This window comes from Eulemur rufifrons, chromosome 13 (assembly GCF_041146395.1).
Source record: "Eulemur rufifrons isolate Redbay chromosome 13, OSU_ERuf_1, whole genome shotgun sequence".
Classification (NCBI taxonomy): Eukaryota; Metazoa; Chordata; class Mammalia; order Primates; family Lemuridae; genus Eulemur; species Eulemur rufifrons.
In genome coordinates this window covers 1,412,629-1,440,624 of record NC_090995.1, presented here as the reverse complement: position 1 = coordinate 1,440,624, position 27,996 = coordinate 1,412,629, and the positions used below count along the sequence as shown (strand labels likewise).

Below are 27,996 nucleotides of genomic sequence, written 5' to 3'. Positions count from 1 at the left end.
CCAGCTTGCAGACAGCAGGCTGTGGGCTTTTCTACCTCGGCAACTGCACGAGCCAGTTCTTCATAATAAATATCTCCAGCCGGTTCTGTTTCTCTGACTGATACACCCCTAATGCAGCAGCTCCTAAATAAATCTGTTTTTTACCACTTTGCTCTCAGGCTCTGGTTTTCTTGAACAATATCAGGTATCATGGCCATGTAATTATACTGCATATTACATTAATTCTTTTCTTAATTCCACAGATATTTATTGCACCATAAAAGTCTGGATGTAATATTGACGGGGGAAGCCAGAGGATGACTACTAGAGAGAGATAGCACAAAGACAAATACGTCACAGAACTTCCATCAGGAAACTCCAATAACCATGGTAGAAATAAATCAGGTACACTGACGTCTACAAAGCCAGAGAGCAAATAGAGACATAATAATAGAGACATATAATAGAGAGAGACATAATAAAACTAGAGACATAATAATAAAGAACTGTGAGAGGGAGAAATGATATGAGGGAGAAATGATATGAGAGGAAATAGTCAGAAATGACTCTGAGGCTAGAACTCGGGGACGTTGCTCCCGGTGTGATGGGGAATTAGGGAGAGAAACACACTGGGTCGGACGGTGGCAGCTTTGGTCTTAGACGTTCCAAGTGGCAATGCCTGAGGGATGCCAGGTGGAAACGACCGCCAAGAGAAAGGCAGAGGCCAGAGATAAGAACGTGGCTTCTCCTGCAAAGAGATAAAGCTGAGTGGGAGGGGGGAGATGATCAGGGAGAGTGTACAGGCATAAGGGCAAAAACCTCGGGGAGACACGTATAATTCGTGCAAGCACGGGAAAGGCAGCCAGAGAACAAGACAAAGCGAGACAAGCCCCAGACACAATAATCTAGGCCAGTGAACCGCAGTGAATGCCTGTGGTCTCTGCTGGCCTGGGATCCCGCCCCACCATCCGGCAACAGACTGCCTAGTGCCGAGGAAGCCCCTTGCGTGTGATTTCCATGAACATGGGACTCAGACGCTCTCAGATAGAGCTGCTACAAAATCTTTCTCCACCAGGACTTCTGTCAGTCTGGGGACTCCATAGGCCATTTTGCCACCATGTGAAAGACCAGCGAGAAGAGGAGAAAGACAGATTTTCAGTGCCGTCACTAATCGCCTGGATACAGCCGTGCCTGAAGCTGACATGCCCCTTAACTCTTCAGTTAACCTGGACCAATGAATTCCCTTTAGTGGCTTAAGCTAGTTAAAGTTGTTTTTTCTTTCACTCTTAAAAATGAAGGAGTCCTGATTGATCTATAAGTATTCAAAAGTCATTTTATAAAGCTAGCGAATGAACGCTATATCATAACCTTCAAGAAAACAAAAAGATAAGCTTTTCCACGTCTCCATTTCTTCCTCCTTTTCTCAAGACACAGGCCGTTCTCTCTATATGGCTGCCTCGTCCAGTGGCGCCCACTGAATACCACAACACAGCGTGACCATCTGATCCTGACTCCACTGTGTTGAGGCCTTCACACCACACCCGAAACGAAATATCATCCCACTCAGAAGCCACCCCAGAGGCGGTTTCCGATGCTGTCTGCCCTGCATCGTGACGTGGGGGAAGCCGAGCAGCTCAGGGTCCCAACAAGCACACTGCCGGCGTGGCTGTGTTCTCCTGCGGAGGGAGAGGCAGGGAGAGACGGCGACTTGGAACGCAGCTGGACTCCACCGACCACCAGAATTCGAATGAGGCAGCAAGTCCAGTCCGTTTTTCCAGACTGTAGAGTAACTGGGCCACACAAACTTTTAAGTTCCACTGCAAAACCCCAAAGGGAGCCAGAGGCAGAACTGGGGCTCGAATCCAAGTCTGAAGGAGCCCTGTCCAATTTCTTTTCGAGGCTGATCACACTTTCTCTGGGCCAGGTACTCTGGTAGGTGCTGAGAATAAGACCCGGTTCCCATCTTCAACAAGGTCGCCACTCAGCAGAGGAAACACACACAGAACAGATAAGTACAATAAAGATATCCAGAAGGTATTGTCAGATAACAGGGAAGAGATCAGGGTAGGCTTCCTGGAGGAGGAGACACATGTGCTGCGTCTGAAATGTTATTTTGGTGCATCTGATGGCTGAGGACATAAGACATGATCTGCAAAAAACCAAGGGAGAGATGACTAATGCAAATGAGTATGTGATTAGTTGGCAAATGAATTTTAGAAACGATAGTTATCACAGGAGTTCTGAGGAGCATACAAGAGCTATAGTAATAGCAACCATAGTAGACGCTTAATATGTATAATCTCTTTTAATCCCCACATCAACTACTAAAGTAGATTTTAGGAGAAATATGGATGAAGAAATCATGTCTTAGAAAGGTAAACTGTATGCGAATAAATAACTTATAAGTGTTAAAGATAGAATTCAAACCTGAGGCTTCTAATTTCTAAGCCAATACCTGCTGCTATGTCTTGGTTGAACACAGAGAAGAAAAATAATGGAAGAAAGAATCATTTGGACCCTGGCAGAAGAGTGTATTTTGTTGCCCCTAATAGTGAGCTCAACTGTAAAGTGCAATTAACTCTTAGATCATACTTAGGATCCTACCCAGAGAGAGACCTCAAAAACAATCCCACAATTCAAACCTCGGCCAACTTTTCTCACCATGGTGAGAATTAAGAAGAGCATGAAAGATGGCCGTGATTGGTTGCTCCCCAACAAGCCTCCTGTCCATCAGTCAAACAGGAGACCAGGCAGGTGTACCAGCCACACTCTGGCAGCAGGAGCCGACAGCCCAGAACCCAGCACAACGCTCTCTGCACAAGCCCACGGCCGCTGATTGCCACAAAGCACTGCTGTGACAGGGTCACCCAACCTAGAGTACCTGGCTGTGTGCCACCTCAGGTGCTGTGTTGCCCTGTTACTATTTTAAAACCAGTATTTTTGCAGCTTAAGCAGAAGAGCCAGCATGTTGATTTATCCATCTGAGCTACCATCACACAATCACAGGACTGTGAGACCAGAACTACTGGCCACAGGTTGTTAGGGACGCATTTAGAGGAGGAAAAGGTGGAGATTCCAAATGATGATTTAATGGGAACGAAACCTCTGGAATTCCTGAGCCCATATCTACCTTAGTATTTACTGACACTGGTAATACTAGTATCGCATGCGAGGGAACACAGAAGTGTTCAGCAAGCAAGTGCTGAATGGATGAACCAGTAAATAAACGAACGAACCTCTCACTTGTCTTCATAGCATTTGTGGAAACCAACCCCCAAAATGGTTTAAGTTCATAGTCGCAACCAAAACAAAATTAGGAAAAAAACAAAAGAAATCAAGTACAGAAAGTGAAGTAGAGATAAGAGTATTTCAAATATGGCAACTGGCCAGAGATCCCAAGAGAACAATTTAAATATATAAACTTAAAACAGTGATTTGAGTTTAACCATTGGGAGGCCATTTCTGACTCTAAAACCAGTGAGCAGTGCTATTAATTTGTCACTTCAGGGGTCCCCAAACATTGTCATGAAGCTGGTGATTTCAATGCACCACACTAACAACAGGAGCGTTCACAGCAGGAGGGACGGAGAAAATCACTTCCAGAGTTGTTATCGCTGCAGTGGTGGAACCAACTCAGTGCCAAGAAGCTGGAGTTTCACTCCACACCTCCTCGAAATTGCTTGAGTACGTAATAGCTGAATCACCCTCTATCAGCCTGCTCTTTCTATATGTAGTTTTTTATTTCAGCATATTACGGGGGTGCAAATGTTTAGGTCATATACATCGTCTTTGCCCCACCCGAATCAGAGCCTCAGGCGTGTCCACCCCCAGACGGTGCGCACCGCACCCATTAGGTGTGAATAGACCCACCTCTCCTACCCAACACCCGATGAATGTTACCACTGTGTGTGCATGTAAGTTATTGACCTGCTCTCGAAGTTTCTCCCTCTCAAATTCCTCATCAAACTTTACTCCTGATTATTTATTAAGATAAAATTTTCTAAGGTTTGAGCCAAGGACACGCTATAAAAATAATCTCTTGGTTTAAGAGGTGGCTAATCAAATGATCCCAACTCTGTTTCCCTGAGATGAATTTTCCCATTTTTTTCTTGGGGTTTTTTTTTTAACTTCTTGCTGAAGCCGCCCTGGCGCTGCCACGCTCCCACACCCACCCACACACAGCTACATACGTGCACCACGCTTACGCATATACACTCACGCACACTGTTACATACATTCACCACGCTCACACACGTGCACACACACAGCTACATACGTGCACCACGCTTACACACGCATATACACTCACACACACTGTTACATACATGCACCACGCTCACACACGTGCACATACACAGCTAGATACGTGCACCACACTCACACACACACAGCTACATACGTGCACCACACTTACGCATATACACTCACACACACTGCTGCATACGTGCACCACGCTCACACACGTGCACACACACTCACATACACAGCTAGATACATGCACCACACTCACACCCACCCACACACACTCACACTCATCCACTCCCAAAAATGGTTTAAGTTCATAGTAGCAACCAAAACAAAATTAGGGAAAATCAAGAACAGAAAGTGAAGTATACATAAGGGTATTTCAAATATGGCATATTTCAAATATGGCACACACACACACCCAGCTATACACACTCACACTCACTCTCAAAACAATGCCTGAGAGGGGGATGAAAAACATCTTTCCTAAGTATATTATTTAAAGGAGAAAGATGCCTTGTTTTACGATACATCATTAGGGGAAGAAAAGATTCATATGGAACAGTATGTTTAAAATGACACCACTGCTATAAATAAGGCTCAATATAATCTCGAGATACACACTGTAAAATGTTAACAGTGTTTACCTCCAGGAGGTAAAATTATGGGTGGTTTTTATTTTTTCCTTTCTGCTTCTCTATCTGCCAAAGTTCTAAACAATGCACTTGTATTCTGGTTTCATTTAGAAAAATAAAATTAAATCATGGTTTGTTTTCTTTAAATCTCTTTTTCTAGGTTTCCCTAAACACAATTAAGACAGGCTGGAATTTTTTTTTTTTTTTTAAGATTTTACCAAAGAAAAAGAAACGTTAAAAGCTAAAATACGCTTTTTAGAAGAGGTTTACAAAGTTTTCCGACTTTACCAAAGGTGACTGACAAGTTTCCCAGCCCTGTCCCCATTCCAAATTCAGCTTCTCAAGGCCCCTCACCCCTCGAAGCCCGGAATGGTGTCAGGGCACAAACATGCGGTCTGGACGGCTGCCTCCCCACCCACGGTGGGCCCCAGGGGGCAGGGGCCTCCCACGCCCCATCACCTGCCGGAGAGTCCCGTGGGTCTTCTCCCATTTGCTGCCAAGATCAAAATGCCTTTCTGCCTTGCTGCCCACCAAGGGCCTGGCACTCCGCGCCCTGGGGTCAAGTGCGGCAGACATGCCTCTCCAGCTCAGGGCCGGGGAGATGCCCTGAGCAACGGGCTCATCCTTCAAAGCCACAAGGACGGGCCCTGTCCACCACAGGCCCCATCATGTGACAATCTATTAGCATGGTGGTTCTCAAAGCATGGTCCAGAGACCCCTGGGGACAGCCAAGACCCTCCCAGAGAATATGCAAGGTCAAAATGACTTTCATAATAATACACCAACTGCATTTTTCCTCTTCACCCTCCTACTCTTTTATGTGTGAACAATGGCAGTTTCAGAGACTACAGGACGTGTGTCACAGCCAAAGGCATGCAGAAGCATGTACAAGAATCCAGCTGTCTTCTACTAAATCAGACTTAAAAGAGATTTGCAAAAATGTTAAACAATGCCATTCTTCTTACTAATTTTTTGGTCATGAAAAATACATTATTTTTTATCATAAAAAATGTTAGCATGGAATGGGTTCATTATTATGTTTAACAAATTAAATATTTTTTATGTTTTATCAACGTTAATTTCTATAATAGTAAATGGTAATAGATATAAATCACATATACTAAGGCTCTTTGGTGTCCCTGAAAATGTTGAAGAGTGTGAGGCGATCCTGAGACCAAAGGCTTGAGACCCCAGCGTGTAAGAATGACACACAGGCAAGGCCCTTATACGTCATTTACTGAGGAGTTAGCAGCTTTTAATCTGTTCTAACCGAGTGCACTTCTCATCCTGTTTGTCCCCCACAAGATTGTCTCTACTGAAGCATCACCACCAGGGTGTCCCCTTCTTCCCAAACTGCGCCCCATACACACCAAAAAAGCAAAGAAAAAACCCTTACAAAAATCCATATTTCTGCCAAGAGTCTAAAGCCCTAACACTTAAGAACCTCAGTTATCTGTCTCTAATCTTCCTTTCTCCCTTAGTATCCTCCAAAAGTGCACATGAACACTCGACTCTAAGCAAACGGTTCCAATAAGCCTTGTATTTTACCTTCCTTGTGATTTGCATCCCCCATGAACCGCACCTGGACTCTGATCCGCCTCCTCTGGAACTGCCTGCCCTGCGGGGGGACCCGCCTCCTCCGCTTCACACTGCGACACTCGGCCCCTTCTCTCCAGAATCCGGACACCCACAGTGTGTATTTGTTTAGCACATACTGTGTGCTTCCTCACATTATTATGTGCTCACGGAAGTGGATATCTCTTTAATAAGATCATAAACATATAGAGGATGGACTTCTTCCTTTTTATATCTTCCTGAACCCCCAGGCTTTGGACATGTAAGGAATTCAATTTACAAACTCACTAATTCCGCGGATTAAGGAAAAGGGCTAAATGAAAGGAAGTAAGAAACTCGCACATGGGGTCTAAATATAATTCAGAGAAATACAAATCAGTACCCTGAGAGTCATTTCCCAGGCCCTCCGAAGGGCCAAATTCTCTAGTCACGAGTTTTCTGCTCATTCTGCGACCCTCTCGGAGGCAGCTCGATGGGCCCTGATGCTGCACATAGGCCGACAGTGACACCCGTGTTTCTAAGTCACCCAAAGACTGGGCCATGGAGAAAGTCCATGTCTACATGAGGAGAAACAAAATCCTGGAAAGTTCATAAATTAAAAGTAATGAAAGTACCCCCATAATATGCTGAAATAAAAAAATAATAAAATAAAAAAATAAAAGTAATAAAAACTTTATCATTTCCTTCTACTCAGACGGCACATGGATTAAGTTTTAACATACGATTCAGATCGTTGAATATGAAATGTCTGATTTCGAAGCGAAAGTGTAGTTTATTATATCTCAGACAAGAAGCAGTACAATTAAAGTACGTGCCTAAATACTTTGGCAAAAAATTGACACAGTTTTGCCATCTTAACAGTAGCTTGTTTATGCCAACAATGAAGAAGCCTGGAGAGCGAGTGGCGATGAAATTGCAAATGGCGTTTTCCACGGCTTGTTGAGAATTGAATGTTTTTCCTTGCAAGAACTGATCCAAAGCCTGGAAGAAGTGGCAGTTAGGTGGTGCAAGGTCTGGTGAACACAGTGGATGACAGAGAGTTTCCAAGTCCAGCCTCTAGTTTGAGCAGCGTTGTTTGTGCTACGTGGTCGAGTATTGTCTTGCAAGAGGATCGGCCTGTCTCTATTGACCAGTCTCGGCTGCTTAATCGCAAGCATCCTCATCGTTTCACCCAGCTGGTTGCAGTAAACATCCCTTGTAATCGACTGACCAGGTTTCACAAAGCTGTAGTGGATAGTACCAGTGCTGGACCACCGAACAGACATCATTAGCCTCTTGTGATGAATATTCGGGTTTGGACTGTGTTTCGGCACTTCATCTTCATCCAGCCATTGTGTCAAAGGCTTGCGATTGTCAAAAAGAATCCATTTTTCATCACACATAACAATGTGGTATAGAAATGGTTCGCCTTTATGTCGTGACAGCAAAGAAAGACAAGCTTCGAGACAATTTCTCTTCTGAGGCTTAGTTTAATTCATGCAGAACCCATCTATCCACATTCTTTACCATGCCGATTTGTTTCAAATGGTCCAATATTGTTGGAAAAGTAACATTAGTCCTTCCTGCTCATTCAAGGGTAGGCTGAGATGGAATCGCTTCCACTACAGCTTTCAGCTCATCATTATCCACCTTGGTCTCAAGTCGCCACGTGGCTCATTTTCAAGATTAAAATCACCAGAATGGAACTTCTCCAACCATCAAGGTACTACTGTGCCTTCATTAGCCACATCCTTCCCAAACACTTCATTGACATATTGATCTGTCTGCACTGCATTGGTTCCATGCGGAACTCATGAGAAAATAACATAAATTTTTGACTTATCCATGGTTTCACAAAAATTGCTCTAAAAAAAAAATTTTGAAAGATAATCACAACCCAAAACATGCATTTGAAAGACTGAGATTGTACTTTCACAATAAAAATAAAACAAGAAGTGTCAAAGTAAAATGTCAGCAATACCAACTGTCAAAGTTAGTACTTAAAGAAATTGGACATTTTATATTTAATAACCTAATGTTTCTTTTGTGCTTTTCTGTTTATAATGGGACCGTGGAAATGCACGAATGCCTATTCCACTTCCTCACCTCCCAGTCACTCCTCAACCCGCTGTGGCCTGGCTTCTGTCCCCACCACTTCCTTGGAATTATTCTGCACAAGGTCACCCAGAACCTCCTTACTGCCAAATACAATGGGTCTTACCTCAGGCCTTATCTCTTTTGTTAATCTATTTTTAATTCATTTGCCTGCATTTAAAAACAGGAATTGTTGGTTTACCTTGAATTAAATGAGACATCTAGGTTGATTGAACTAATTTAGAAAGTTCTATTTGCATAAAATTAATGGTGAAATATTTATCAGTTTAAAAGGTTGAAGTTATTTATCATGCATCCATTCATCCGACAAGTGTTTCCTGAGCACCGGCTGAGAGTTGGCCAGTTTCAGGAACAGAGAGGGTAACAGAGAGAAGTCCAGTCCCTCACAGATCTCAGACCGTTGCAGGGTTCAGATAAAAACACCCGTAGTTGCAGGGTGGCCTGGTTAGTACTGTGGGAAGATGGATGAGTGTGAAGAAGGCAGGGTAATTAACCTGCCCTAAAGCGACGGGATTGGCAAAGGCTTCCTGGAGGAAGCCACCTCTAAGGTGAGATGTGAAGGAAGAAGTAGAAACGCAGTTGGAGAATATGAGAGTGGGGCAGATGACGCAGGGCCGTCAGCGCCAGGCAAGGAGGTCAGACGTGACGGTAACGGGAAGCCACGCGAGGACGGTGACATGCTCAGATCTGCCCAGCAGAGGTGTAGGTCTGGCAGAAACGCGAGGATGCAGAGAGACGTGGGACAAGACTGGATGCAAGTGTGTCAGCAACAACGAGGTGGACACTTCGTGAGCACTGCCACACCCAGCCAGGACAGCATGGCTAGATACACCATCCGATGTCATCTCCACCGAAATCCCACAGGCAGAGGATGCTAAAGAGATTAAATAAGAGATTTTTAGAAATGATGATGCCGGGACTTGTGTGTATTTAATCTAGGAAGGTGGGTGGGGGGAGAGAGAGAGGAATCAAGAATAACATCCAGTTTCTCAGCTCAGTCCAGCAAGCAGCCGGTGACGCCTGTCACTTAGACGGGCGAACCAGGGTCACCGGATGGTTCCGACAGAGGAAGAGATGGAGTTGGTCAGTGCTGTTCGGGAGAAGCCTGGACCTGCTGAGGTGGGGAAGGAAACAGTGAGACATCAGCTGACAGCTGGCTGTGCATGGCTGAAGGTCAAGAGAGAAATCTGGACCACGCCAGCCCACGCAGAAAGCATCTCCAGTGGGCAACTGTGGCCCTGCGAGCGACTGAGGCTGTGCAGAAAGAAAGTGTGAAATTAAAAGAAAGTGGGCTTGAGATGGAATCCTGAGGACCACTCATACTTAAAGAATGAGCCAGAGAGGTTAGAAAAATACAGCAGAAACAAGTGCAAACAAGAAAAGGATGTGTTTCAAGTATGGCGTAATCAACACCCTCAAAAATCACCGAGCAGGAAGACCTGGGAAGCCACCATTGTGTTTGGCAGTAAGGAGGTTCTGGGCGACCTTGCGCAGCATAATTTCAAGGAAGTGGTGGGAGCAGAGGCCAGACCACAATGGGCTGTGGAGTGACCGGGAGGTGAGGAGGTGGAACCGGCATCCCTACGCTTCCACGGTCCAGCTGCACACAGAAAGCGAGGCTCAAAGACCAGGCAGTATTCAGGGCAGTCACAGCACAGTGGCCTCACTAACACAGCATTTGCTTAAAATTAGCAACCGTGAAAAGAACTGAGGATTCAAAACTGGAATGTCTGGTCTCCCAGACAAATCTGGGCCCCTGGTCTGGCTCTTATCAAATGACTTATTTGTGCCTCAGTTTCTGGGGAAACTGATACGTCCTAATTCTCTCACGACATTGTTTTGAGTATCAAATGTCAACAGTTGGAAAACAGCTTTGCAAGGTTGAAAAATAGTTCCTAGAGGAATCAACAATGGATTTTAGAGCTAACACTGATTATTGCGGGGACAGCTTCAACAAGGGAAAAAAAAATTATATTTTTTTTTTCCTTTTTTTACTCCAACAAGACAGGATCAGCAGAGAGCACCTTCCTGCTTCAAATGAGTGTGTAGTTCCCAGTGGCTTCAAGAAACTGGCACCAGTTTCTTGACATCCAGGCACCTGGATGTTACAGGAGGCGCTTGGCTCTTTGGACAATAAGGCAGCCCCTCAGTGGGATGATGGGATGATGTTGTCCAGCGTGAGAGGCAAAGGTGCGAAGGAGCATCTGTTCCGAAGCCCAGTCGCCCTGGAGTAGAAGCCTCCCGCCACTTGGGAGCCATGTGACTCAGAGCGGGTTCCCTAACCCATTTAAGGCTGGGTTTCCTCAAGGGGCTAACGAGAGCATCGGTCCCTGGGAACAGGAGGATTGATGAGATGGTGCATCAGGAAGCCCTGAGCACAATGCCCGGCGTCCGAGAAGCACCCAGAACTCTGGCTGTCACTGCTACTAGGACAGCCCCGTTCCTGTGTGGCAGTGAAGGCCCTGCCCACCGCATTCACTCAGATGGCACTCACCCCAAGACTAAGGACAGAGCCAGTGTCTAGCTTTTCACATGAAGGTGTGCAGGTGAAGTAACCAAAGAATATACCTAAGTTCGGATAACTCTGCTTCTAAAGAAAACTGTAGAGCACCCAGATTCCACGTACCAGCTCCATGGCCTGGTGCCCTCAACAGCACGCCCCCCGCGACAACAGGGTCTGTGTGCTTCACAGCACGTGTGACCCACAAAGCGGATCTGTGACCCAACTCATCTGACGTTCTCCTCCCTGCCCCTGGAGAGACCTCTCACCTCTCCCAGTGAGACCCAAACGGCTTCTGCTCTCTGACCTGCTTTCCGAATACCAAGGTTCAGCTACACAGGGAGGGTCCCGCATTCTCTGGCTTGCAAAACCCACACAGGGGCCCATACAGACTGAGAAGCAGATGAAAATTTAAAACCACAATTCCATCAGTTTCTGGAAGTTTTATATGGACTCCCGACCGTTGACATTTCAGTAGTGATGCCAATTTTGGGCAAAAATGATAAAACAGCCAATTCCTAAACACAGCCTTAGAAGTCCTCTGGAGGGGAAGGGATAATTTCAATGCACGTTGAAATAATCAAATTATTTTACTAGTCTGTACACCCAAGGTTTACATTTTCGGAAATTGATTACCAGCGTTTGATGAAAGGGAAGTGGAGGCAAACAGTGAAAGCCTTTCTCAAAGTGAGCGTCGCCAGGGAAACCGAGACTGGAATGCAGCCACTGCCCTGATTTATTTCTCACTCAGCTTTTTCTTCCTTTAGTCCTTGCTGCCTTTACAGCTGTGCCTTCCTCTGGAAGTCGACTCACCCTTAGGCGCTCAGGTCTTTAGTGACACAATTTGATTAAGGATAATGTAGCTACATCAAGTAACATAGTAGTGTGATGACAATAACTATGTACTGAACACATAATTGGAGCCAGGCATGATCCTCAGTATTCTACATGCATTGTCTTTTATTATTATTATTGAAAGTAATACAGGTCATGCAAAAAAATCTTCTATTTTTATGGTGTTAGTACAGGTGACACACTAGTAAGTGCCTGAAATACAGTTAATGCTCAGTAGCTATTACTGTTCTTATTTTTCAGTTCCAACGACCATCCTATGAGTAAGAGTCATTTTTTTTCAGTTTGCAGATGTGAAAACTCAGGATTACAGAAAGAGGTTAAGTCGCTTGCCTGTGATTTCCCAGCTAGTAAGCAACACAATTAGACTCTCGGCCTGGGTCTTTCTGACTCCAGAGGCCAAATTATTGTTAACCATTATGCTGTGTTCTCTAAAATGGTTAGAAATCCAAGAAGCCCACCAAATAAATCGATAACAATTATGGATTATTTTTTAACTAGATTCACAGAACTAAAGCCTTAGAGGCCTTATCAATGCTCACTTGATTTGCTTCTCTAGCTACTCAGTTATAAAAAGAATAAATAAATAAAATAAAAGGCAAGGTGTGAAGTATTTGGAGTTGGAAGGCATAATGCTACATTTCAAGGTTCACCTTTGATCTAGACTCACAGGTTTTTGTTTTTGTTCTCCTTAAGCTTCAGGCCAAGAAAAACAACAGGGGATCTTTGGAAGGAGACAGAAACCAAATTAAACAAGGCTCCATTCTGAAGCTTCTCTGTGCTCTCAAATCCCATCATCACAAAGGTAATTCAATGACAGTTTCATTTCTTCATAAACTAAATCTCAAAACTAACCCATTTGAAACAGGCAACTAGGAATAGTTCAAGAATACATTAATTAGTTTCAATTACAAACAGGAGTCTCCTGTTATAGAAAGTTGGAAATGAGAAAACTCTGAAAACCACAGCGTCTTAGATTGTCTAGCGTTTAGCAACACTCTTTTTTAAAATAAAAATAAGTTGCATTGTAAATGATCCTAATATTAGCTGTTTGCACTTAGTAATGTGTACATCCCTTGAGGAAACACCGCTCTGAATACAAATAACTTGCAAACTCTTATTACCAAGCACATTAAGCTGCCTTCATTAGGGGTTGCTTTTCCTGTCCCTGAGGAATGTCGATCCTTCTCAACTTCAGCCCTTGTCTTCCATTCCTACTTATATTCCTCTTTTTCTCTCCTAACCCCTCCTGCCACCAAAAGAAATTGATAACACAGAGGGCTCAGAAGTACATTGAATGTAAAGAAGACACCATTGAAGAACAGTCACAGTTGAAAGCAATGGATTTTTGGGACGGGGAAACGAAGTCCCTGCCCCTCAGTATCCCAAGATGGGTGTGACCCACACGGAAAGCGTAACAGCTGCAAATCCCCCACCCAGCTACTCTACTCTGATCATCCCTGGAAATAAAAATCCATCCCAGTTAAGGAAAGAAGTTTGCCCCTCCCCTTTTCTGATAACTACGCGAGAAAACTCAAAAACTCCCACCTAGAAGCAAAGTCTTGGCTACAGTTAGAGTGAGTGATTCTGCTCAACGACTCTTCCCTCCCTGCTCCAACTCATCCCCCAACACCTACACACGAACCACCTTCTCCCGTGTCGTGCAGCCAGGCACGCAGCTGCTGCAGAAGCAAAGACAGAGGAAGTTTTCCACTCCAAACTGCCAGAAGAAAGAGCAGATTCATTGGCAGAACACTCCTAGAGTCAACGTGAAAGGTCGACAGAAAGTTTTCACACTAGACACAGGTATTTCTCTCCTACCCGAAGTCTATCCATAATAGAAAGTGCTACTGTTGCTCAAAATATTGTCCCTGAGAAAAATTCATCCTATGTGAAAGAATGGAAGGAAACTTCATTCTCTAGAAGAGAATTCATGTAACTTGCTTTAAAATCCATAGATGCATTTGGTACAAGCTGGTATTCAATCAATAAATATTTTAAAAACCAAACCAGATGAGCAGAATGGACTCAGTTGCAACTCTTCCAGGAGGCGTTTGCAGCCCAAAAGGAACCCTCACCCTTTTAAACTAGTAGCATATGCTCTCTAGTATCCACCTGACGGTTAGTCAGATGTGGCCGTCTGACATGTCTTACGTTAGCTTGGGTGATTACTTAACTACTGCAGTTTTGCCTTGCATACTTACTTTCCACAAGCTCCCCTCTTAGTTCCTAAATATATTATAAGGTCTCTGAGGACAAGGACCAGGCATCATCATGGTAGCCTCTGTGGCCCTAGCTAGTTCCTTAATGCTGACTAAGCAGTGGAGCCAGCTAAGTCACCAACGATTAGTAACTTTTGTCCACAGTTCAAAATCTGAGGTAACGGTTGCCCTGGTTAGAAAAAGGAAGATGTAGACTTAACTCAAAAAATGCACTCTTTCTGGGGAATGGACACGCCTGAAGCTCTGACTCGGGATGGGGGTGGGGAGGCATGGGCAATATATATACATAGCCTAAACTTTTGTACCCCCATCATAAGCTGAAATTAAAAAAAAAAATGCACTATAGCCTGGGGTTCTACCACTTGCTTTGTGACACTGGTCCCATTACTTAACCTCTCTGTGCCACATTTTCCTTATGTGTAAAATGAAGATAATAATGGTACCTTTATCATAGGATTGTCGTGTCTGAAATGTGATAATACAAATACATTGGGTAAAAGAGCTACGTCACATACTAAAAGACTAATACACAGCCATAATTATTTATGTTATGTACAAAAGGGTCCGCGTGACTCCTAGGAAAGTGAGTAAAGATAGAATTTGGGGAGTTAGATACGGAAAGAATGAAAAGTATTTTCCTAAATGGTTCCAAATCACACGTGGCATCAAGGCACGCTGAGCTCTTGACATCGCAGTCAAATGAATTATGAATGTCCCTTCCCCAAACCTTGAAACACAATCAATACACTGTACATAATCGACTTATTCAAGAGTGCTGCAGATGAGAATGGGGCCATTGTCTTGGAGGATATTTGACAAGAGGTCCAAGCACAACCTCACCCTTCCGTCTCACCCTTCCGGTTTCTCACCTGCGCAAGCAAGTTAGCAGGCATTCCTAGCAGGTTTACCACCACCATTTCTCAGCACACAAAGGCCAAAAAAAAAAAAAAAAAAAAGGAAGGAGAACAAATAGTCTTTATCTCTTCTGTCCACGGTCAGTGCTTCCCAGAAACTCCCTCATCTAATCCGTCACTCCCCCCGCCCCAGGAGAAGTGCAATGGATGAGAACAAGCAATGCACATGTTCAGTGACCACACGTACACAGTGACCACGCACAGACACACCCCTTCTGTTTGGTGCACCCCACTAGCCTGGCCATGCACTGATACTGGCCAAGAGCTTCCTCACTCCCTCTCCCTCTGCTGAAGATGATAATGAAGGAAAAGATATAACAATAGTTAAATTACCACTACAGGTAATTTGTTTGCAATTCCAATTAGACTTATATCATTCTAACGTACATTATAGTTACGTGTGCATATGTTGTGTTTCCTCCAGTACACTATAAAATCATGCAAGGACCCAGATTACATTACTCCTCTTAAACGATCTTCACTCATTTATTCAAAATATTTCTAACAAACACATGATATGAAACAGGCACTGTGCTAGTCCCTACAGAAATGAGTCGGGCCATTCCCTTCAATTTGCTTAAAATCTATTGGAGGTGGCAGGGGTTACAGCCATGTAAACGGAAAACTGTAATAACTATAAAATTATTTAAACATTATAATATGATTGCAATATATAGTACGTTATGATTGCACAGGCAGCAATTAATACAGGATCACATCATAGGGGCTCCTACTAAACTCTTGAGCAGATAAAGAAAGGCTACTCAGCAATGTCTAAAATGCTACCGAAGCATAAGCCGGTGTGTGTGGAAAACCAGGCACTCTAAGCTGTCCATTAAGACTAAAGCTGTGGCAAATGATAAGGCTTAAGAAACACACAGGGACCAGATAAATAAAAGGGCTTTAAAGCCACATTGAAAGTATTGAGTTGTTTCAGTAAGATGAGTGATGTGATCAGATTTGTACATTCAAACAGCCACTCTCATTAGAGTGCAGTAATCATTCAAAATGTCATGTAAATAGTTAAATGACATTAGCATAATTAAAAATATTTCAGAAATTCAAAAAGTAGAGAGATCAGTGAATCAGTGCTAGCTGGGATGCCCCAGAATGAGTATACAGTGGAGTCTAACTGGACTTTTTCAAAAAGTCGATTTTGATAAGGTGATTCAAAGAGGGAAGATAACGAGCTAGGATGCGGCTGAGCAAAGAGCAGCGGAAGCCACCGAAGAACGAAGAGTTGAGTTTAGTGGGTGCGAGGTCTGGACAGGCGGAGGACACAGGGGGAGGAGGCCTTGAATGCTAGGATCACGATTTAGAACTTACCGGCAAAGACATAGTATACGGAGGCTTCTTGAAAGAAAAGAGCACGGCTACTGGAAGACTAAACAAGAATCGAAAGAGGTTAAAAACAGGGCTCCACAACGAGGGGGCGGTAGCAATGTGGGCGCAAAAATAGGTGATGCAGGAGACAGGCTGCAAGACACATCAGAACTTGGGGGGAGAAGCAAAAGTGCCAGGCCGAGTGACAGCGTGGAGCAAAGGCCGCCCCAACTCCAACCTGCCATATCCCGCCCCCTCCAGCAGCCCCACAGACCCTCCGTGGGGGACTGACCATCTCAATGGAGCCACTTCCAACAGCTGAGTGTGCTGATTCGGGGAACAGAATCTTCCCTTTTATCAGGCTGTTTAAGCAGTGTTGAGCTGTCTGAGAAGAAGAAAGGAAGGAAAAGGAACCCTTGGAGAATGAGAAAGGAGCATCTAAACAAACAAAAGGCAGCTCTGAAGCCACTCTTAATCCCCTAGATTAATAACCCGGGGGATATCCAGACATTTGGGGCTTCCCTGTGTATTCCGGGAACTGCCTTTGATGAATCAGATAGGACCCAGAAACAAGGACCCCAGGGACCCATCTGGCTAAAAGGGTTCCCTACCCTTCATTGTTTAGGTTGCTGCTGCTACCTAACTCTTTGTACCCTCAGTAACCATCAGAAGCAAAACAATACACGGAATTGTTCTACTGTCTCCAGTTTGAACTCAGGTCACTTTGGTATCCCAAAGCAACAAGTTAATTTAATTTACTGAAAAAAATATTAGAAAACCTTCCAAAATTGTCTAGCAAGACTCCAGAGTCCCCTAGTCTATTACCTGAAAGAAGCTGACTTAATAAATACCACCGCCCCCATCCAAAGGAACAAGGTCATTTATAGATGAATCTTGTAGAAGAGTCAATAAATTCCTGGCCCAAAGAATTTTCTCAGCCTTATTCAAAGTCAGAAAATCAAGTTTCTGACAACAGACCCGTAGACAATAGATGTTTTATTCTACTCCGTTACAGAAGTTAAGTGACCGTTGCAATTCTTTAAGGTAGTGAGTCATTAGTGGCATTAGTGGCCCTAAAATTTACCCTGAATTAGATGATTTCATGCTGGAGCATCTATGAATGCCTTGACTCAAGTCCATCAATTGCCAGCAAGTTAATAGATTCTTCTGGATTGGCATTTCATTTGTCATCAGTTAACCGACAATTGTTGTTTTCATTGGGACTTTTTAGAACATCAAACAGATGTTTGCTAGGCCTGATTAAGTGGTAAATTTTCCTTGGCTTCCCTTTGTTTCCAAGCTAATTATGGGCTTCTTCCTGTCCCTTTTTGATGCCCACAGAAGCCATAATGAGGGTAGTTAAAAATGCAAACATGAGAATGAGAAACAAGGTGTCAACATACATATCATTTACCTGTTGAGACATATTACCTGCTAATAAACTGAGAATCATATTGCTGGTAAACTTAATCTATTTTCCTAAATAATTCAGGCATATTTTCCAGTGTCCTGGAAAGGGTGACTTGGGGGGGGGGGTCTTTTGCCCCTTTAAAATTCATCAACACCTCCAGTCACTGAAAGATAAGGAGATCATCTAAGCCAAAACAGCGTGTGGGCCACAGATACACAGCTTCAAGTCAATTCCCCTAAGCTTCCTTCCAAGCACATGACCATACCTAACTGGAAACGTAGTCAGCTCAGCTGTTTCCCCTACTTGAAAAGAAAAGAATGCAACTAGCCAGGAACCGCTTAAGAAGTTATTCGCTTTATTTCCTAAAATAGCAATATAATATATGGGCATATCAGTTTTTCCAACATTTTTCTCAGACATTAACCCAGTATGATACCATGGCCAGAACTAGAATTATAGACAGTTTACTAAAGAACATGTATAAAGGGGACCACAAACCCCTTCTAGGTCAAAGAGAGACCCCCTCTGATATCCCATGGCATCCGAAAATGCTACTTATTCTTGAGTACCGTAGAGTTCAAAGGAAGCAAGATATTTCTAACAAAAAGAATATCGATCTGACTATAATGTTATTAACAAGGAATGTATCTGATTAAAGCATCCCAAACTGTTAACTAAGGTCAGATGCATTAGGAAATGCCAAATTTCCAAGAGTGGAGCATTTCCCAAACATCTTGGACCACAAAAAATGTTGGCAACAAACTAACATCACCCAAAAGTTACAAGCCATAGGGAAAATACCGCATTCTGCTATCCAACACCAGCTGGCACCTGTCAATGCGACAGGAATAGAAGGAAAAAATAACAAGCACTGAGTTAACTGAATGTTTTAAAGGGAGGGGGCAGTTTTGGAACGATGCAGAAAGCACCTTCATCTACTTCACCATTTTAAGAACTACCCAAACATACAATATTTATTATAGAAATAAGTAGGAATAATTTTCCTTTTATGTCTCCCAACAGGTATGATCTTTAATTGCTCCTAGAGAGTTCAAGGCTGTCCTTAAACCCAAGGTACTACCAAATGCCTAGATATGCCTAGATAATACCGTGTGTATGTACTGAAAAATGCACTTTTGTATTCCGAATGAATATTACAATCAGACACTCGACCTGACAGATGACGAAGAACTGACACTCTAAACCCAGTCTGCCACCCCCTGGTCATCAAACTGTGATCCTGGTCTCGAGGCCTCCCCACTGTCCCCATCTGTACGATGGGCCCTTGGGCTCTCGATGCCCAATGTAAGGTACACAGGAGCCAGAACTGCACTATGTCTCGTTTTCAACGGCAGCGGTCACCCACTGCGCAACTGCTAGGGAGAGCACCGTGTGGTGTCTTCTACCTTGCTCACTTTCTAGGAAGTGTGTGAGCAGTTATCTTTTGGGGAAGATTTAAGTATGTCATTCCCATCTAAAAAGCATCTTTTAAGGTGGCTTCCCGCCCTCAACTAGCACAAAAACTTTTTTTTTTTTTAAATATGGCAGAGGATCTCGCTCTGTCGCCGCTGTCGCTCTCTGTCGCTGGAGAGCAGCGGTGCCATCCCGGCTCCGTGCATCACCGCAGCCTCCACCTCGCAGGCTCCAGCCATCCTCCCGGCTCGGCCTCCCGCGTGCCCAGGACTCCAGGGCCACGCCGTCACGCCCGACTCATTTTTTAATTCTTTGTGGAGACGGGATCTCGCTACGCTGCCCAGGCTGGTCTCAAACTCCCGGCCTCAGCCTCCCAAAGTGCTGCAATTCCAGGCATGCTGCAATGTTTCTCTAAAATCCTGTAACTACATGCGTATGACCTTTCAGGTCTTCAGACACAGAACTGCAATTTCTGGCTGCCAAGTCCCTTAGCAAAGCGAGCCCTTTAGCCCTGCAGCCCGACCTAGTGACGATCGAGTGCCACCCGTCAGTTCCCGCCTCCGGCTTCGGACCCGGAGCGCGGTTCCCTCTCCCGCGCTGTTCCCGACCCACAGAGGCGGCCGTACCTGGTTGAAGTGCAGCGACCCGGGCTCGGCGGCGCCCGCGCGGGGGGCGGCTCCCAGCTGCTGCAGCAGCCGCCGGAGCTGCGCGGCCGACAGGCTGCGGTTGGCGCCGAACACGCTCAGCACGTCCTCGCTGAAGGCCAGCTCGGGCCCCGCCGCTGCTCCGAGCCCGGCGGCCGCCAGCAGCAGCAGCAGCGCGGCCACCGCCCGGCCCGGGGCCATCCTGGCCGGGGCGCCCCGCGGGGAGGGCTTGCGGCGGGCTGGCGCGCGCGGGGACGCGCGGCTGGTGTCGCGGGTCGGGCGTCGGCGCGGGACCCGTCAGCCGCGGCGCGGGGCGCGCTCGTTCTCCGCCGCCTCCGAAAGAGCAGCCGCCCGCGACCTGCCGGTCATTGAAGTGGCCGCGCAGCCCGGGGCAGCGATAGGCAGGGTGGGCCCCCCGGGCCTCCTGGAGAGCCTGAGATAAAGGGGACAAAGGGGGACAGAGATAAAGGCCACCAGCCGACGGCCCGGGGGCGGGTTCGCAGACGCCGCAGGGTCTGTGTACACAGTGCGACGCGCTCCTGCCGGCCGGGGACAGCCCGGACCGCGCCGCCCGCGGGGAGAGCAGAGCCACACTGGCTGCGGGGTCCCGCCGCGACTGCATGCGGGGACGTGCTGTCCCCGGGGGCTGCACAGAACGGCTCCTTCGGGGTCCTGGGCTTTGAGCATTTGGACGGAACCCCCCTCCCGTCTCCACCGGGCCGGGCGAGTCAGTGGGAAGGCGGGAGGACTCGCCGGCCTCTCACCTCTCCTATCTGCCTCTGTCCCTGCGTGTCCCTGCGTGTCCCTGTGCCTACGGCGGGCGCGGCTGGGCTCTAGCGCTGCCCCGCGCTGCCTCTGACAGGTCCGCCGGGGGACGCCGGATCCGGCCCGCGCCCTTTACGGATCAGGCGAGGAGGCCTGTCCCCGCCTCCGCAGCACGTGGTGACCCGGTGCCCCGCCTGAGCTCCCGCGCCCGGCCACGCCGGGGCGCAGCGCTGTCCTGCCCTCTCGTCGCGCCCCGTCCCGCCGCGGCCGCGCCTGCTCCCTACCCTCACCCCGGGGCTACCTGGTGCCTCCTCCATGCCGCGGTCCCCGGCGCCCTTCTGGTCTCAGCGGTCCACTTCTTTGTTGCCTGGATGAAACCAGCTTCCTGGAATGGAGTCGGGAGCGCTTTGCATTGTCTAAGCGATTAACAGGAATTGCTTTTTTTGTCTCACTTTTAAAATCAGAGAAGAAAGAGGAAATCAAAACTGGAGCGGTGGCGGTGGCGGGCAGGCTGAGCCAGCACTGCCCAAGCCGGCCCTTCCTGAGGGATATCCGGCGATCAGAGGGATGTTTATTTGTTCAGATCAGGGTTCAAGAAAAGCTGACTTAGGTGTGAGGTCAACAGGTTTGTGTAAAGTGCAGCGTTTGGGGCAAAGGTTGTGTCTGGTGGATGTAATTGTCCAGGAATAAAATGAAACCAGGCTTCGCTGTTGGATGCCACGCTAGGAAGAATTCAAGGTATTATTCTTGCCTTTCATCAGGATAGTGCCCGGTCTCCTAAAACAGCGCATTTTAAAAAGAGACACTGAGTCTGGACAAGGGCAGATGGAGAAGGGAAGATGGGGAAGGGAAAAGAAACTCAGTCTCCCAAGAGAAACTTGGTGACATAACTGGAAGAAAGAGACAGGGAGAGAAAGTTCCGGGGGGATAAGGATCCAGGCGGATGTAACAGAAGGCCGTCACATGGCAGAGGATTTAACTGTGTCTGACTCCAGAGGGCAGAGGGCAGGAGTAACAGGGCCAAGTTACCAAAGGGGAGAGTTTTCTGCACGGTTATAAGGATCTGCAGGAAAGGCTCCTTTGGGAAGCAGTGATTTCTCTGCGATTGAAAGTGATTCAGATCAACAGATCCTGGGTGACCCCGTGTACCTATATGGCAGAAAGATTTCTGCCTGGAAGGGAGATAAACTGCATGGTCCTGGCCATGGGTTCCATCCAAGTATAAACTCTGTCCATTTGTCCGTGATAATTTACAGAATTGCATCGATGCTCAAAAGGCAGATATTTCACCTGGGGCCAGAAGTCAGTTGATGTCACAGTTGTGCTCTTAACTCACTTAGCTTGTGAGACTCTTCAAGCTTTTTATTTGATTTTAAAATATAGTTTGTTGGCTGTTTTGCCTTTAGACCTCCATGACTCGAGGTGGTTTTGGGAAATTAATGAACACTTTAAATGGCTCATCTATACCCAGTAAGTTGTTTATTTGCAGTTTGTCTGCAACTAAATTTGTTAATAAAGTATTGAATTGTTAAATAATATAAGTTTTATATTGTGGATTTTTTAAAAACATAATTTATTAGTCATTCATGTTTCTGTACATACATTTTGCCAGCCCATCAACCCCACGAGACAAAAAAACAGTAAAATAATCAGCCAACTTTACCAAGTACGGCCAACACAATGTAAGCACACAATTATGATAACAACCAAATAAGTAAGGCTAGTTTCTAACTCTTCCACTCTAATAAACTATAATCACCAAAATACTATAGGTAGAGCATCCTTAATCCAAAAATCTGAAAATCCAAAATACTTCAAAATTCAAAACCTTTTGAATTTTTCCACAAGTGGAAAATTCCACCCGTCACCTCATTTCACAAGTGCACAAAATTATTAAAAATATTGTAAAACTTACCTTCAGCCTAGGCATATAAAGTGTATATGAAACATAAATGAATTTTGTGTTTAGATTTGGGTCTCATACCCAAGAGATCTCAGTATGTATATGCAAATATTCCAAAATCTGAAAAAATATGAAATTCAAAACACTTCTGGTCCTAAACATTTTGGACAAAGGATACTCAACCTGTACTTGAATAATGTTTTAGAGCCCAAAATATGGCATTCTGTGGCATCTACAATCACTGAAGAAAAAGATTTCCAATTTAAAATAGAAGGTATAATGTATAAAATACGCTTTTTTTTGGAAATTTGCTTTAAAGGCCAAATGGTTTTAAATGATAATAATGAGAGCAGCATGCCAAGAAGACTGGCCAGAGTGTTGAAAAAGGTCCTTTCTATCTCTGACTCAGCCACCTAGGAAACCTGGGAAAGTCATTTGACCTGACCGAGATCAATTGCCTCATCTATAAAACAAGGTAATTGAGCTAGAAGAAGTATTCATTCCAGCCTTCTTATTTATAAGTGTCTAATTTAGAAGGCATCTGTCAGAACAAAACATTAAACACCTTCTAGAGAAGTAAGATTTCAATTCCCCAGTGGCAAAGATGGTTAACTTCAAATCTTGCTTTTCTTAATAGCTTCAAATTTTCTTAGTCCAAATCTTTTGTTACTATTGCAAATACGGAGCAAGTTCAACTCTTGTAAACTTTTGCATGCACACATTTCCCTGTGGAAGGGCTAACGAGGAAACTTAAAAGATGGTGTATCCTTTTCTCTTCTTCCCCTTGGGTTCTCTCCCTTGCCTTCTAGTCCCAAAGCCGTCAGATGGAGCACAGCACAATACTGTCCGTGTGGACGGGAGCCACAGTGGCCCAGAGAGGGATGTTGGAGCTTGAACAAGGGGAAAAGCGAAATGTAGCATAGGAAGCAAGGGCCAAGCAGGGTCAGGAAGGTGTCCAGACTGGGGAACGGACGTGGAAAATCAGATGCATCCCTGACAGCGTCAGAGTATGTGCGTGCACCCCAGCACAGAATATCAGCACCCAGGCATGGTGAGAAGAGCATCCTTCACAGCAGCATGATCTGTCAGAGCCCAAGCTGGAAGGGGAAGGGACCCTCGCAAAGCAGTGGCCTGGCGTGGGGTGTCAGAGCCCAAGCAGAGTGGAGGCATCCACGCGTGGTCCAGGGAAGACACAGAGAGCGAGCCAGCGTGGAGAGCCAGAGCCTGCATGGCTGATAAAGGCATCCATGCTTGATGGTGACCATGCACAGAACGTCAGAGATGGGCAAGGGGGTGGGGCGTGTCCCTGAAGAGTAGTAGCATGAGTATCAGAGTCTATGGGGTGAGGAAGGCAGCCCGGCATGGGGTATCGAACCCAGAGAAGATAAGGAAGGGATCAGTGGGCAGCAGAAGTAGATTCATTATACACAGGAGATTCATTAAATAAGTAAATATATTAAAGGTTATAGTAGCCAGTTTTCTCACTGTCAGAAAGGGAAGTTGCAAATATGGAGAAAGAGAAAATTAGAATGAACCCTATGGTCTTGGGTAGAAATTGGAGAGATCGGTGTCCATTCTTGGTTTCCAGCATAGAAACAGATAGATAGAAACACAGCTATAGCCGATTCGTGGCTCTGTCCACTGAGTCGCAAGGAGCTGAGCTCAGCTTCCAAACACTGTTCTCCATTAAACAGAACCAGGCTCTTTAGAAAAGGGGCCGATTCCAGGACTGGGCAGGCAAAGAACAAGAACAAGACGCACCTGGAATATCTTGTTGTACCTGAAAGCAAGGGAACGGTCAAAGAATGTAAGAAACGCATATTAAATTATTCCTTGATAATGGGACATCATCGTACTGCATGGATCAGCAACTTACTCTCAAACGAATCAGAAGGGGAACAAAGGGTCTTTTTACAATGCTTGCAACTTTTCTGTAATTTGGTAATTATTTCAATTTAAAAATTAAAAGATTGAGTACCAGTAAGGAAGGGAGAAAGTTCCTACGACACATTACATGAAAATTCAAAGTAAAATTTTGTAAAACTTTCAGCCTGATACTTTTCAGTGAAATTAATTTATTTCATTCACACGTATTTTTAGCATTTGCATCACAGCCCAGGCTGCGTAGGAATGCAAGAGTGAAAAGGATACACCGCGTTTTACTTTAGGAAGGTTAAGATTAGCGGGAATTGAGGTGGTTGCTCTAGTAAAAATTCTCAAGGTTGCAGTGGCGCCAGATGGGAGCACCTGTGTCTGCCGATGATAGCAAGCAAATAATTCACAGAGCAGGGAACCCTTGAGCTACAGGGTAAGTAGAAGTTTGACAGAAAGCCAAAGAGTGGAAGCACATTCCAAAGTGAGGAAATGCAAACTAAATTCCTGGTGGGGGTGGGGGGTCGGGGAACAGCAGGAGATTTCTTAGAACTGGAGAGTCTGGAGCAGAAAGGCGGGATCTGCGGGATGAGGATAAGTCCCAAAGTCCCACAGGGTCAAAGATGTGACGTTCCAAATATCCCTTGTGTGATTCCATCTGTGATTCCATCTGTGATTAAAAAAAAAAAATCTCCTCCACGGATATAAATCGCCTTTTTTCTTGCTTTCTATAAAATTCATTCCCTATTATTACAAATACCCCACACCTAAAATTCCCAAATAAGAGCAAGGTACTGATTCTATCCACATCCCATATGTCTGTTCAGCCATCAGTCCCAGAGACAATACAGGTAGGAACCAGATTTCCTTAAGGCCTTTCTGAACTTGATTCCTAATCTTTAAAATAGGGGATAAAATAATACCTGCTCAATTTACGTCACTGAATAACTGGAAATCAGATGGGATAAGGTGGGTGAAAACCCCAGGTCAACTGTAGGGCAGAAAGTAGGGATCAATATAAGCTGAAATGGGGGTGACACGACCTGTCTAAGAGGCCCAGCTAAGTGCCAGCGGGAAGGGGACAAGGACATCCAAGGATATCTTGGAACAAAGACCACTTTATCCCTGACAAAATTCTCCAGGTTTGTTCCAGGAGATTAAGGCACTAACCAGAAAAGGAAAGAACCACAGATAACATCAAGTCAAATCCGGTTGGTGGAGAGGTAAGTGGCGTCTAACACGTTGAGACCGGACAGAAGCCCAAACCTGCCTTTTCCCATTTTACCACCACAAAATAAACACCAATCAGTGTTGCAAGGACAACACCCTCGAGACTCTGATTTGGTTGAGTAGACGAAACGAAATTATACTAACCGAGTTCTTCTTACTTCTTCTTCTTCATCCTTTCTCTTTGGGCCAGTATCCCTGGCTCTTTTGCTGCGCTTTCAGCTCAGCTCACCAAGCGTTGCTCCAATGTGGCTTCCGTGCTCCAAATTACATAAATTTTTTAAGCCATTCTTAGGATTTGGGGGAAAATTTATATACACTAATATGGAAAGATGTTGAATAAATTAATGAAAAAAGTAAGAAGCAGAGTGTCTTGTAAAGCAGTGCCAACAACTGTGTGTGTGTGTGTGTGTGTGTGTGTGTGTGTGTGTTTGCACTCACATTAACAAAGCTCAGGGGAACAAGCACCAGGCTGTTCACAACCCTTCCCTTCTCAGGGGTAGGTTTGAGGGCGGGGGACGCAAAGGGGGAGAATAACAGCTTTCTCTAGAGAGGAGAATGGGGCAAAGGAGCCCTTTTCCTTTATACCCTTCTGGAGTGTTTGAGTTTTTCCAAAGGCATGCCTTCCTTTTATAATTAAAGGAGTAAGAAGCCATCAAAATGTAGCTGATGGTAAGTTTGGGTGGTCTCTAAAATAGGGACAGGGAGCATGAGAATCAGCTGATGTGTCTCCATGTGCCCAACTGGGGAGTCCCGAGTGGCAAACAGGAAGACCCAGTACGGTATGCCTGGCATGCTTCTTTATCTGAGACAGCTAACAAAAACAGCATCGATTCATAAAAAAAAAAAAAAAAACGCCCTGAAAAGCATCCAGCTCCTTTCCCCCTGTGATCCTGAACGTTCCCGTCTTTGACAGGGAGCGGACTGGCTGGAGAGCAGGCACCAGCTGTTCACCATGAAGGTGCTTCCCTGTCTCCAGGCTTCCAACTCCAAGGCTCAGACTCCCAAAGCCTGATTGAAACTGAGCTGCTGGGAAATGTAATCGTGTGAGGACGATTAAACATTCTGTTTTCAAGCTATGAACTTGGTACAAAGCCTAGCCTCAGACAGACTTATAAAATGAAACTACAAGAAACTTTTCCTGTGGGTTCTCAACCCCTTAGCACCAGGGACCCACACTGTCTTCCTTTCCCTGGCCTTCCCTTCCTTCAAGCCTCCTAATTCCAGTGTCTCTAGTTACAGTAAAATACAAAAAAACTGAAAACTAAAAAGTGATAACTAACGCAGGCACTATTTGCAATGTTTATTTATTTGCCAGTGATACCACTCTGTTTATCTAATCTGCAAGGTGTTTTAACTTAAGAATTCAAGTGAGACTACTGGAAATTTAAAAGGCAAACAAAGAGCAAGTGTTCTCTCTTCAGTATATACGCTGGTAGGGGCTTAACTGGACATGTGAAACCTCTTGGCCAGTTTCAGGCTTTTCCAGAGACTTCTTCACACCACGTTCTTGCTGCAGAACAACTTTGTGAAATGCAATGTTTACTTTCAGTGTTGTTAAGTACTCCTCTAAGACTCGTGATAAAATCACGAAGCCCTATTTGCAAGAGCTTTCTGTTCTCCAAGGAATGCATCATACACTACCCGACCTAACGTATCCTGGCAGCGTGGTATTGTGGAAAGAGAATGAAATAATAATCAGAAAACTTGAGTTCTTCCTAACTTAAGACAGGAAGATAGATCTAAATGAAATGATGTGGACAATTTTGTAGTCTCTGTAGTTTGAGCCTCTTGGCTATTCTGTGATCTCACCAGGTTGTTATGAGAGTTAATTGAGATAACACAAACCAAAGCGTTTTATAAGCTACAAATCTAAGGAAAACTAAAATTCCAAACTGGCCAAACCAGATTGAAAAGTCATTTTAAGCATGATTTATAGCATTGTGACATTACCTGTTCATCTGTACACACATAACAACATCAATCAAGCGAGGACACGCATCCTCTCTAGACTGGAAAATTAATTCTCTGAAAGTCCAGAGAGCCCACTGCAGAAAACATTGCTTTTTTTAAAAAAAAACCTGGGTGGAATTTGCCACTTTATCATAGAAACTTTAATGCTTTCTGGTTCTATTTCTTGTTCTGATGCCTCTAGTTTGTATGTTTCAGAAGGAGAAAAATTATTTTTGGAATGCATAGATGGCAAACCAAGATTTGGTACCCATGGTTTTATATTTAAATATGATCCATTTGTATATGAAAGTCTTAATATAGCTAAGTGTACTTGCAAAGTGTGATTTACACACAAATAAAGTAAAAGCGGGGCAGATATTATAGAAAAAGATAATGGTTTGAATATACAGGAAGTTTACAGTCCAAAAATGACATATCCAACATCCTAAGAACTGTAGGGAAATATTCA

At 44.9% G+C, this 27,996-nt stretch overlaps 1 protein-coding gene across 1 annotated transcript in view; it reads right to left on the bottom strand.

Moving 5' to 3' along the window:
• The window catches only part of SLC39A8 (solute carrier family 39 member 8), a 70,967-nt gene extending 50,906 nt beyond the window's left edge, over positions 1–20,061 (bottom strand). The window contains exon 1 of the mRNA XM_069485467.1: positions 19,790–20,061. Coding sequence (XP_069341568.1) covers positions 19,790–20,008 — 219 coding nt within the window. The 5' untranslated portion in view covers positions 20,009–20,061. The remainder of the gene's footprint in view (positions 1–19,789) is intronic.
• Between the last annotated feature and the right edge of the window lie 7,935 nt (positions 20,062–27,996).